Source organism: Doryrhamphus excisus, chromosome 4 (genome assembly GCF_030265055.1).
Source record: "Doryrhamphus excisus isolate RoL2022-K1 chromosome 4, RoL_Dexc_1.0, whole genome shotgun sequence".
In the NCBI taxonomy this organism is placed as follows: domain Eukaryota; kingdom Metazoa; phylum Chordata; class Actinopteri; order Syngnathiformes; family Syngnathidae; genus Doryrhamphus; species Doryrhamphus excisus.
The window spans coordinates 165744-178815 of NC_080469.1; the positions used below are offsets into that span (position 1 = coordinate 165744).

At 42.8% G+C, this 13072-nt stretch overlaps 2 protein-coding genes across 7 annotated transcripts in view; one reads left to right on the plus strand and one right to left on the minus strand.

Moving 5' to 3' along the window:
* im:7150988 (Golgi-associated plant pathogenesis-related protein 1) overlaps window positions 1-13072 on the minus strand; it is a 62316-nt gene that overhangs the window by 9008 nt on the left and 40236 nt on the right. The window lies entirely within an intron of this gene.
* The window catches only part of LOC131127723 (protein crumbs homolog 1-like), a 40747-nt gene that overhangs the window by 7785 nt on the left and 19890 nt on the right, over window positions 1-13072 (plus strand). For all 6 annotated transcript variants that reach the window (XM_058069890.1, XM_058069891.1, XM_058069893.1 and 3 more), the window contains one exon: window positions 181-7371. In XM_058069890.1, the coding sequence (XP_057925873.1) occupies window positions 7302-7371 (70 nt within the window). In that variant the 5' untranslated portion in view covers window positions 181-7301. The remainder of the gene's footprint in view (window positions 1-180; window positions 7372-13072) is intronic.

A 13072-nucleotide genomic window follows, 5' to 3' on the forward strand; every position in this document is an offset into this window, starting at 1 on the left:
CTCAATGAAAAATGTATGGTTAAGCCTCATCTTTTATATCCCCAGCATCCCAAACATTTAATATTAAATATCATTTTATTTAGATAAAATAAAAATAATGACACACTTGAAGTGAAGTTGATTTTAAGAAATTTAAAAGGAAATATCTGATGATCTGTTATGTTTATGACTGTACTGTAGACCTGCACAAGACCGGAATAGATTACATGAGAGCATGAAGTCTGCTGAGAGAGAAGGTACTATTGGTGGAATCATTGAAAAAATGAAAGAAATCCAAGATGACAGTCAATCATCCTCACTTTGGAGATCTATGCAACATTCCACCTGCTGGGGTAAGGATGATCGTGAGAAAGGTGAGCGATCAGCCCAGAGGAGCCGGTTGATGATGTCAAGGGAGTTGGGAGCGTTAGTAGGACACATTTGTGTTTTATTGTGGGATTAGTAAGAATAATGATGTCACACTGACATTAATGATCGTGCAGCATGCTGACAAGCAGAAACTGTCAGGTTCTCAATGCACTGAGTGCACTCAGACGTCCGGGAAGAGGCTTGTGGCAGCCTGGTTTTAGGTTTCTTTGCTGTATTTGATCAGAAAATGTGCAAATTCAGCCATTTTTACATATGGAAATGGGAAAATACGTTTTAATACCGTTTTATGTTATCTGCCTCACTTGACAGTCCGTCACTGGCAAAAACTATACATCACGACAAAGTGACATTTTAATGAAAAAATGTAAACACATACAGTAAGTTAGTGTAAATCTGTAAATGTTACAGCGCTGCTTCTTCCTTCTCTTTCGGGACACGTTGAATGGTGTAACGGTGATGTTCCATAGCGTCGTTCAGCATGTCCAAAACAAACAACCCATGACCATACGTAATACGTGTGCCCCAGAAGAGGAAAGCCCCTGTCTGGTCTGCTGCAAATTCTCAGCAGTAGTCAGAGCTAAGCTGTCAGACAGAAACAATCTAAAAGACTGAATGGAATGCATTGTTTTTATTATTAGATTTACTCTCCAAATATGACCACAGCAACTTTGCTTTGATCCATCCCAAAGCCTTTTCATTACTTGAGCATCTGAGCGGACATCCTTCAGGCAAGGTTACAAGTGTTTTGACGGAGGTGATGAAGGGTTAACAGAGGATGTTTTTAAAGGTCGCGGGGCCCGATTGGGGGTGGGGGAACTGGCCAGGCCCGCTGTCTCTCTGGCTTATTAACCTCTCATCAAGATTACACCCAACAGGAGGCCAGGGCCCAGAACGACAGATTGAGGTCTGACAATCTCGTTAAACACACAGAGAGCAAAACTATGACCGGAGTGGAGGTTTAGCGGTTCATCTGAAGCCGACCTAAGGACGCAGGGCAGAAGGTCAATGCAGAAGATACGTCAGGTGAAATTGCAACGCAGCACAAAGGATCACTGAACAAGAAAACTCGAATGACGTTAGCGACCGTGAAACAACAACACAAGTCAGCTAAGCCGCTTGTTCTGACTCAGACCAAAGACCCAAAAAGCAAGGACACATTTGGCGCCAACGGCCTCAGTTGGCGTCTCAATGACTTTATTGTGCTAATCAGGTATTAGAGGCGGGCAGGACAATTAGCCAAGTCGTAAAAGAGATTTGTTTTGGACGCCCGCAACAAGACCAACATGGTTTTGAATGTGAAACCTCAAGGATTGGGTCATGAAGCTTGGACAGGTAAGAATCCTCTTTCCGGGATCCGCTAGCTATGCTAATTCTCCAACGATGGAGGCCGTGGACCGCACGACTGTTGGTGTAAGTCACTACTTTAACACACGTTGGCGCCGCATACATTTGGATTTGAACGTGTCATGTGGGATTTCATTTTGGGGATTTTGATGTGATTGATGTCTGGTCTTGGTTTTAGTGTTGTCACATGTTGTTTGATCTTCATTCCGGTTTCCAGTTCTGAACTTCTGTTGTTTTTTTACCTGCTTCCCGTCTACATTACAGTGACACAAGGACGCTTTGTCAGGGGGTGTCATTTCCATTTGGGGGCCACATTCAGCCTAATTAGACCAGTAAGAGTAGCCACGTTTACATAAGTTTTTCTCTTTCCCAATGGAATCTTTCCGAAAGCAATGGTATCCATGGAAAGGAATATTCCAATGGCGTGTCTCCATGCGCCGCTATAATCCACCAGAATAGTCAATGGGGCATGCCCAGTAAAGTGTAAACACCAACATCACGTGATACCGACTTCCTGGAGTTTTTCTTCCACTTGTCGGAATAACTCCGTATTGCCAGTTTTTCCTTCATCCAGTCTTGGAATTGAGTTGGAATCAAAACCAAACTTTCCTTAGCAGTCCAGTGCCGATTGCTGGCCTCCATTTTTTTACACGGAAGAACGTGTGGATCTGCGTGTTACGTCATATCTCAGCATTGGCTGAAAGAACGCACCCGGGAACAGGAAAAGATAAAGTTCAATCTTGCTAATATTTGATAATGAAGCTGGGCACATGTTTTATATAGATATGTATTTTCTTTTGGAATAAAAGTGGACTTGTGAATGGCGTATAGAAGGGTTTAGATTGTGTTCCACAGATGGCGCTAATGCACACCAAAGCTGCTTGCCAACCGCCAATAAACAACAGAAGAAGAAGAAGAACGCAGTCTGACAACTTTCCGTTTGAGCGGGTACAAGATACCTCAATCGGATTGGGGAAAGGAATATTCCACCCCTGGGAATCCCATTATATATTCATTGGGATTGGCACCTTTCTTTGGGAATGAGGTGTATACAAAGGTTACATTCTTTCCCTTGGAGCAAATAACCCCAATGGAATTGGAATATTGGGGTCCATGTATACGTGGCTAATGTAGCATAAATAATACCTACTAAGTACTCATAGACTCAATCAGATTGGTTTATAACCTAAAGTTATTGATAACTTTATTGTTATTCTGTGCATGTCAAAATAAACTACGGACTGCTCATATCTTAGAAAATGAGCATGGGATCAAATACTTATTTCCCACCGTTTTACTGTCACCACGGTCCCAAAGGAAGCATCCCATTCCCGCATCGCTTGAGCACAGACATCCTCAAAGTCGGTGAAGTTGTGAGTCAAAGTGGATTTGCTGTTGGATGGAGATGGAGGGGCTCATTATTGAAGCCCCGCAAGCATTCTTTAGCCGGCACTTTTTAAAAAGGTGGGGGGATGGAACGAGTTTAGGGGTCACAAGGCAATTGGAGCTCTTTTGAAAAGTCGTCGTTGGAGAGTCAAACGGGAATGAATGTGGAGATGTGGAAGTGTGTGCGTGTTTTTGTGTGCAGCATGGGAAATGTTGGGATGGAGCACCCAGGGTTCCCGGGTCGGGGGGTTCTCGTCTGCCTTCACATGTCGTCAGGTGACTCTAGAGCAGGGGTCTCAAACTCAATTTACCTGGGGGCCACTGGAGCTCGGGTCTGGGTGAGACTGGGCCGCATCAGGTTTTACAAAAAAAACTCAAAACGTATTTATTAAAAATTGAAAAATGAAAAAACTTTGCTTTGGTTCCAATTTTCTACAAGAAAAGCTCTGATAAAACATTCCACTGTTCTCAAATATCTTACTTTTTATTTTTCTACACAAAATAAGATGAATAATAAAATAAACAAATCAAGAATAAAGAAAATCAATCAGTAATAAATAAATAAATATAATAATAATAATAAAAGGGCAAATAATAAAAAGTTAAGAAAGCACATATAGTTGGTGGGTAGACAAATGATTTTTTTCATATTAAAATGAACAAAGCATTATTAGAGCCCTGTAGACATGACAAAACACGACTATAGTCACATTTATACATATTTTTTATTTACAACATATTGCGCAACTGCAGGGTCTTGAGACACATGCTAACTCGCAAACTAGAGAGCTAGCCACCTAAACGGCAGCCTTCAAGTTATTTCCTTTCAACTTAAATAGCCAAAAACTTACCACTTCCACACGGATAGGGAGGATAACTATTATTATTAATCAAACGTAATAATTTTTTCTGCATACATGATACCATACAGCATCCATATCAAACATTAAACTTTCATATCAAGGCGGGGACCTCAAACTGGTGTCCTGCGGGCCACATTTGGGCCGTGGGCCGCGTGTTTGAGACCCCTGCTCTAGAGTTGTTGGGGTTCAAAGTGTGTCTCTCAACTCAGCTAGGGGACCCCAAGCGGCACCTCTGCATGGAGTCGCTGGACCATGACAGCGGCCCCGCCCATCGTCATGCCCTGATTGATGACAATGATTCATGGGACACCCTTGTCTTGATCCAGGCCCACAGCCCCCTCTAGGGGGTCCATGTCCACAAAGCACCTGGAGACTGGTTGGGCAAACACCCGTGGACTCTCAATGTTGGTCCATAGTTCCACTGAAGCCCAGATTCAAACATATTCTAGGTTCCCAAAGTGGCGTTCACGTACCCCCAGGGGGACAGCAATTGTAATGGGCTGCTCTTTGTGCATAACAAATACATAAGTTTCATTTTGAACATGAACAATCATGTATTTTGGTCTTCCAATTCCGGCACGGAGCAGCAGTGGAAACGCGTGACTGAGTGAGGATTTCCGTGAAAATGAAGCGAAAGTCAAACGTGCTCCGTAGGAAGGAGACCTGGACTATTTGTCTATTGTGTAACGGCTTGATAGAATGGAGCAGTCACTGAGGAATGTGGAGCTGCTGTGACCCCACTACCCTTACTGGTCGCTGGTTCAAGCCACTCAAGTGGGGATGCCGATCGTTCCCGGATGCCTCTCTCGCTCTCTCCCTCTCCCTCTCTCTCTCTCTCTCTCTCTCTCTCTCTCTCTCTCTCTCTCTCTCTGTCTCTCTCTCTCTGTCTCTCTCTCTCTCTCTCTCTCTCTCTCTCTCTCTCTCTCTCTCTCTCTCTGTCTCTCTCTCTCTCTCCTGCTCGCTCAGTGTTTAATTAACTTTTTTGTTGTTGAGAACGCAGCAGGTTGGACTTAAGCCTAACGCTGGGCTTAGGGCCTGGGGTTGTCGGTGGGAGTGAGTGGGAGCCACAGTCGGCTACACCAAATAAATCCCCCCCCACCCCCGCTCTAAAGCAGGGGGTGGGCGTCGGGGTGGACGATGGAGCAACAATCCACTGATCCAAGATTCACACTCTTGCAGTGATAATATTGAACTGGACTCCGACCACGGGTTCCGTGCACCAGAACAAACATGTCAGCCGTCATCATCATCATGACAGCATGAAACATTTTTATCGGAAGGACATGTGAGAGCACAGAGCTTATTATACCAATTTATCACAATTCAGTAACTAATTAGCAAACGCTGAAACCTCAGTTAGTAGGGGTGTCGTCAAAAAATGATCAAGTTATTTTTCAGCTAATGGGTGATTAATTAATTCATGAATTAATTGATTGTCATGCATCATTTAATTTCCATCTTCAGCATGTACGCATTCCTTAGTGCACAAATGTAAACGTTTCACAAGAGAACGCAAAAAAAAGAAAAGAAGGACAAATGTTTGTGATGTAACTCAAAGGTTTTGTGAGAGAACGTAACAAAACCTTAGCATGTCTCAAGAAACTTTTTATGTTACAAAATAGCCCAAAAATTTTGCGAGAGAATAAATAACGTTGCGTTGTATGACAAAATAACGCTAACATTTTGTATTCTCTCACAAAACCTTTGGGTTATTTTGTGATATAACATAAAAAATTATTTGTGATAAAAACCAAAGCTGTTGTGAGAATATACAAGTTTTGCAAGAGAATACAAAACCTTTGCGTGTCTCATAAAACCTTTTACTTTATCACAAAATAACGCAACAATTTGCGAGAGAACAAAAAAAGTTTCGTATTCTCTCACAAAAACTTTAGCATTTTGTGAGAGAATACTAAACTATGGCGTTATTTTGTGAAATATTTTGTATTCTCTCACAAAACTTGCGTTGTCTCACAAAAAAAGGAGGAATGTTTGCGATAGAACCCAAAGGTTTTCTGAGGGAACGCAAAAGTTTTGAAAGAATACAAAACATTTGCGTTAAAAGTTTCACCAGAGAATACAACATTTTTCCACTTACACAAAAAGTTTGTGTTTTGCGAGAGAACGCAAAAAAGGAAGGATGTTTACGATCTAATGCAAACGTTTTGCGATACAACGCAAAAGTTTTTTATTCTCTCGCAAAACTTTTTACTTTTGTGAGAGAACGCAAAAAAGTACGAATGTTTGTGACATAACCCAAAGGTTTTGTGAGAGAATACAAAACTTTTGTGTTTCCGTTATTTTGTGAAATAACGCTATAGTTTTGTGTTCTCTCACAAAAAAGGAAGAATGTTTACGATAGAACCCAAAGGTTTTGTGAGAGAACTCTAAAGTTTTGTGTTAAAAGTTTTACCAGGGAATACAACATTTTTGCATTCACACAAAAATTCTGTGTTTTGCGAGAGAACGCAAAAAAGGAAGGATGTTTACGATCTAATGCAAAAGTTTTGCGATACAACGCAAAAGTTTTGTATTCTCTTGCAAAACTTTTGCGTCGACTCACAAAACTTTTGTGTTTATGTCACAGAATAACGCAAAAGTGTTGCGAGACAACGCAAAAGTTTTGTATTCTCTCGCAAAACTTTTTACTTTTGTGAGAAAACGCAAAAAAGTAAGAATGTTTGTGATTTAACCCAAAGGTTTTGTGAGAGAATACAAAAATTTTGCGTTGTCTCACAAAACGTTTGCGTTATATCACAAAAAAAACGCAAAGGTTTTGAAAGAGTATACAAAATCTTTGCGTTATATCACAAAATAACACAAAAATGTTGAGAGAACGCAAAAGTTTAGGATTCTCTCGCAAAATGTTTTATGAATGTTTTATAAATTTTGTGTTATAACCCAAAGGTTTTGTGAGAGAATACAAAACTTTTGCGTTGTATCCCAAATATTCTTCCTGTTTTTTTTTACTTTTTTCTTCTCCATGTCCGTCCATGCTCCTTGTGTTTGCCGGGTTCATTCCCGAGCTCCAGTGAGTGGAGTTCAATCCTGAGCTCCAGCTCATGTTTTCCTCCTTCCACTCTCTGCTGGGGTGATTATTCTGATTTACCCTGTCCTAGTTTGTTCCCCAGAGACGACTTGCTCACACACACTCACACACACAGACACACACCCACCCAGTGGTCCAGTCCCAGTGGTCCAGTCCCAGTGGTCCAGTCCCAGTGGTCCAGTCCCAGTGGTCAGACATGGAGGTACTGGGGATCCCTCCCAGCTAACCCGTGGATGGAACATCGTCGTGTTGTGGATGGAGAACTAAACTGAGTGGAAAGCTACATTGCCATGGAGTTTGGAAAAGTTTGGTCCAGGCATCAGAGGACGTTGCTCATCACCATGATGATGTTCAAACTTGGTAAGTGCGTGCACGTGCACGTGCATACACATCTTCATGCAGTAGTCGTAGTACTTTTAGCCCATGTAGCAGTAGTCCTAACTGTGCAGCATCACGTCGCCACAGCACGCTCGGCCATAATAATAAAACACCACGGCCCCGCCGGTCCCATGGTGACTTGCGGGGGTGGGGTGGTGGCCGTATGCTGGGCGACCCCTCCATCTTTTGAAAAAAACCCACGTTGACCCATTTTCCCCGTGAGGCTCATTTGTGTGCAGCTCATTTAAACCGCGGCCAATTGAAGGGCAGGGACGGGGTGGGTGGCATTGTTGCCCATCGCCATGGTAACCACCCCAGCGTCAGGCTACTGCTGCACTGCTTTTTATCCGGGTGTTAAATGGGGGGGGGGCTGGTTACGGGAATTAAGGCGCATGGTTAGCAACCTGGCACCCTCGGCTCTGCAGGAATTCCATGCAAATTCACCCTGAAAATATCTTAGCCTTATAGTAGTAGTACTACACAAACGACACTACACTACACTACCCGTTAACAACGTGAAACAAAGCCCGGAGGAGAATAATCTCATCTTCCCGCTCGTCTTTGCTCCCCTTATGGTTGCCATCTGCAGATGACACACTTGAGTCCAGGAGAAGCTTTTAGCACAATGCTGACAGTGAATGTTTTCAATAGAAAGTACTGTAGAATACTGTTGGTAGTACTGTAAATCCAGTGGATTCAGCAGGTTTTTGGTCAGAAATGTATTTCAAAAATATTAAAAATTTCAAAAATTCAAAAAATAGGCATATTTGTTCGCAGAAAACACATCTCATTCACAGTAAGTGGGTAGTAATTTATAAGTAAATGATAATACAGATGCTACACTAAGTATGTACCACCGTTATTTTGCTTTCAAGCATCGATATTTCACACTTTATTCAAAAGTCCTTGAATGTACCACCGTTGCGTGCTGAGACGCAAACGTTTGTTTAGCTATATTAGCGCTAGCTTGCAGCGAGATGAATATATATATCTATGAGATGGGAAGGATGGCTTGGAGAAATACCTTCTCCGGCCTGCTAGCTTCTAGCGCTAGCCTGACAACCAGGCTAAAGGCCCATTTCATTTGTTCTGTGAATATTCTCATTCATCCGTTTTATTCTCTGGACATTGAATACATCGTAATATGGAGTCTTCCACTGGTAGTCTTAGAAGATGTCATTGGAGCAGCTTCACCAGTTCAGGCGCTGGGACTAGCTGGGGCAAATACTAGTCTGACTAGATAGGACAGCCTAAGACTAGGTAGGACCTTAATCATTTGAAGGAAATGACTTTGTTACAACAGCCACATTTATAGTAGTAGATGGGCGGGTTTTGGTATCCATCCATCCATCCGTCCATCCATCCATCCATCCATCCATCCATCCATCCATCCATCCATCCATCCATCCGTCCGTCCATCCATCCATCCGTCCGTCCATCCATCCATCCATCCATCCATCCATCCATCCGATCCGTCAATGAATTCATTTTCTGTACGGAGCCTATCCCAGCTGTCTTCAGGCGAGAGGTAGCATACGGCCATCGCACGGCACCCATACATCCTTCAGTTTAACATAAAAGTTAGATGTTGGTGTTTCAAGGTGAATTGATGGTGTTTCACCCCAGGAATTCCCAAGAATGACACAGACTGGGGCTCAGACAAGGAACAAAAGCGTGCATGCCGCTGTCTGACTCGGTGTATAACCGTGACTGATTCAGAGGATTTGTGCATTTTTTTCTATAAAGCCAAGCGGCCACCTGCTGTGGAGACTTTGGAGCACAAAGCTGAACCCAAAAGACCTGCCGGTCTCTGGTGGTGATTCACCAAATGCTCGTTATTTGTTCAGCGGGGGTTTGAGTCCGTAGGAGTCGCTGCACCGTTCGGGCCAAGAACTTTATTTGGCAACTTTCAGTCCAAAGAGATACTGCATGCCTCATGGAATGTGAACGCACCATGTACGTACTGCAACCTTGTAGTACGAATACAAGCGGGGGTGGGGGGGGGGGTCTCAAGTCATTTGTGTAGCTTCAAGGATCATTTCCTGTTAATAACTGGTCATACTGCCCAAAGCAACATCTTCTGGTCTCGTCCACACTGTGTCTCGTTTCCTGGTTCAACCTTCTCTACCTGCAGCTGTGAGAATACACGTACTTACGTTTCTTCCACAATTAGAGGAATGACTTAACTAGGGGTGGGACCTACTCTTGTGGGGCGTCACGCCGGACGCCGCTGTTTCATTGATGTGGGAAGTGGTGGTGACAATGCATACCACGAGGGAACAATAGACCTTGCATGTACTATTGTCGTGTACTTGATGGAAAACAGTACTTGACAAGTCGAGTGGGAGTGAGTGTGGTCACAAATTGCATGAGAAATGTAAACAGTACTAAAGTAGTCTTTTCTAGGCTTTTCAGGTGTGACGAATAAATAAATGACACGTATTGTGGGACAACGTGGAGGCAAAAGGCCTACAAGCGTGATAACAGCACCTCCTAATCACAGCCCCTCCCCCAGCGTATGACTAAAGGGCTCACTCTGTTCATGCCATTGTTCTACAGAACAAATCCAAATGCATAAAGCAAACACTAACCAGTAAAGGTTCTTTTTCAACAAGAGAGGAGAAATACTGTATGTTCCAAGCTTAGGGAAAATGAAACCTAAAACATTTCTATGCACGGACAACACTAAGAACCTTCAGGATTGGATGAGGAATGACGTTGTGACGGGATTAAGTAAGGAACTCAAACAATGCTCTTAATGAGTGATTTCAAGAAACAGAACAAGCAGTTGGTGTTTACAAGTACAAGTAGGCAGAGACACCTGAACTACTTACTGTGTGCATATAATGTTATGTCTGAGTACTCGTACCTTGACTACCAACATGTCTGAGTACTCGTACCTTGACTACCAACATGTCTGAGTACTCGTACCTTGACTACCAACATCCTCATCATCTGTACTCACTCATGATCAAACTCTTTCTGTCAATCATTTCATCAGCTATCATCAATTTATTACTACCATATATCTAGCTTTTTTTTTTTAGTAAGTTTGAACCTCCACTATTGTTGCACTTCCAAATTAAGTTTTTTACATTATTAGAGCCCTCTAGACATGAAGTAACACCCCTATAGTCACATTTATGCTACTATTACACAAAAAAATAGATATATATATGCACTTGCACCAATGCACCAATCACAGGGCACATATAGGCAAACAACCATTCACACTCACATTCATACCTATGGACAATTTGGAGTGGCTAATTAACCTAGCATGTTTTTGGAATGTGGGAGGAAACCGGAGTACCCGGATAAACTTCACACAGAGATGCCCAACGGAGTTTCAAACCCAGGTCTTCCTGATCCCCTGACTTTGTGGCTAACATGCTAACCACTCGGCACAAATAATTGTTTGTTGCTGATGATATTACCTTGATAAGTGAATTTCCATTTAGTGTGAGTCCTTATTTATAAATTGAGCATAGAAAACTCGTTTATGACCTTCCAAATGTGTTTTTTCTAAGACATTATTAGAGCCCCCTAGACATGAAATAACACCCCTATAGTCACCTTTATACTCCTATTACCCAACAACCCAGACTCATGCTTGTGTGTATTGCTGTAAAGGTATTCTGGGTGGGGGGGTGTGGGGGGGGGGGGGGGGGTCTGGAAGTGATGTCGAGGTTCAGAGTCGAGTTTTAGCGACTTTAGAGTGTGTTAATGACAACGCTAGCATGTGTTAGGGATTATTGTGAGCTCATTCAAACCTGCCATAAAATCCTGTTTTTTGGCAATTAAGTCTGGTGCTTGTGTGTCTCACCCAAAATGACAGTAACATTGTGTCCATAGTGACCAGTGTACAATACGATACTATGAATATGATTTTTTGAATGAATACAAGGTTTTAGCAAATGTAGCGTCACGTTGGAACAAGTCTGTGCTTCCAACTTTGTGGGACCAATCCTCTGGTCCACATTGGACTAAGCAGCAAATCCAGGTCAACTCATGTCAACATCTCAGGACAGACACATCGTAGTCTGGACAGCGTCAGTGGCCGCCAACGTCTGCCTATCAGCGGACCCGCTGATAGCGCTGATAGCGCTGATAGCGCTGATAGCGGTACCAGTCAGTGCCAAGGATCAACTTGTCTCGCCATAACCGTGATCTACAGCCGGGGGAGGGGACGTGTTTAGGAGGCGCTGTTATCATCTCCTTGGAATGTGTCAGATGGATGGAGGGGTGTGGATTGAGGAGACCCTTGCAGCTCTCACTTGGGCAGGTCTGAATGAGTTCATCTTTGCAGGGTGGTCTTTCCAAGACCAGTCAAAGGGAGGCGCAAGATGATTCACAGTGAAGGAAGTCATGTATCTCTAAAGCCTGAAGCTAAGATTAAAAAAAGAAACACCTTCACTACTATTATTATTATTGGGGAGGAAAGACACAAAGAACAGCGAGTAGAAGGAACAAAACAAGGAAAGTAACTACCGACCATATCTTCTCCCAGATTGGCTGTGGGCTAAGTTCACTTTTGACACCATCTGCCTTGAGAAGACCTTTCATGACCAGATTGCTTTCTAAGCACCTCGACAGGTCAGAGATTCAGGCAGCATCTCATAAGCCACGCAAACCATAATACAGCTCAAGCTTATGAGGGAAGGATGATTGGACTTTGACCGAATGTTAAGCACTTTACTTTCAATCCTGCGTTGACAACAGTTTAACTTTGTGGCAGAGCTATTTGGCAACAGGCGTCTTTCAACTCTGACTTTTATTGCGCAACATTGTCGGTGCAGCGCTTCGAAACTTGGGAAAATATTGATTTGATTGGGGTCATTTCCATACTTTGTTTGTGTGAAATGTTCTTTTTTTATTTGGTTGAAAGGTTTGCTACCGGGTGGCTCCTCTATGCACATATTCTTCACATGTACGGCAGCATATGTGCATAATATGTGCATAGAGGATAGATATGTGCATAATATGTGCATAGAGGATAGATATGTGCATAATATGTGCATAGAGGATAGATATGTGCATAATATGTGCATAGAGCAGGGATCTCAAAGTCAATTTACTTGGGGGCCACTGGAGCTAGGGTCTGGGTGAGGCTGGGCCGCATCAGGTTTTCAAAAAAAAAAAAACACTTTTTCAGTGTTTTGATCTCAGTCGGGCTCAGGCGGGCTCGTTCGCTTGCGTATGGGCGGGGCAAAATCACGTCAATTGTGTGCGGCGTGCACACAGCTTTAAGCTGTCATTTCTGTCTTCATGAAACCATATGGCATCCATATCAAACTAGGCGGGGGCCTCAAACTAGCATCCTGCGGGCCGCATTTGGCCCGCGGGCTGTGAGTTTGAGACCTCTGGCATAGAGAAATCATCCCTCGTTTATTATTTCCATATAGTAGGATTAAATATTCATAAACACAATATTTTCATAGTTCATAGAGCATAACAAAAACTGTTTATCACCTTCTAAATATGATAAATTACCATTAATAGAACCCTGTAGACATGAAATAACAACCCTATAGTCACCTTTACACTTGTATTACCCAATATACAAGTAGTAATATACATAATACAAAATAAGCCATCTTAATAAAGAAGATAAGACAGATTTGACAGCGTACTTCCTGGTGGCTACATTCTCACGAATGTAATATTACTGACACAGTAACCA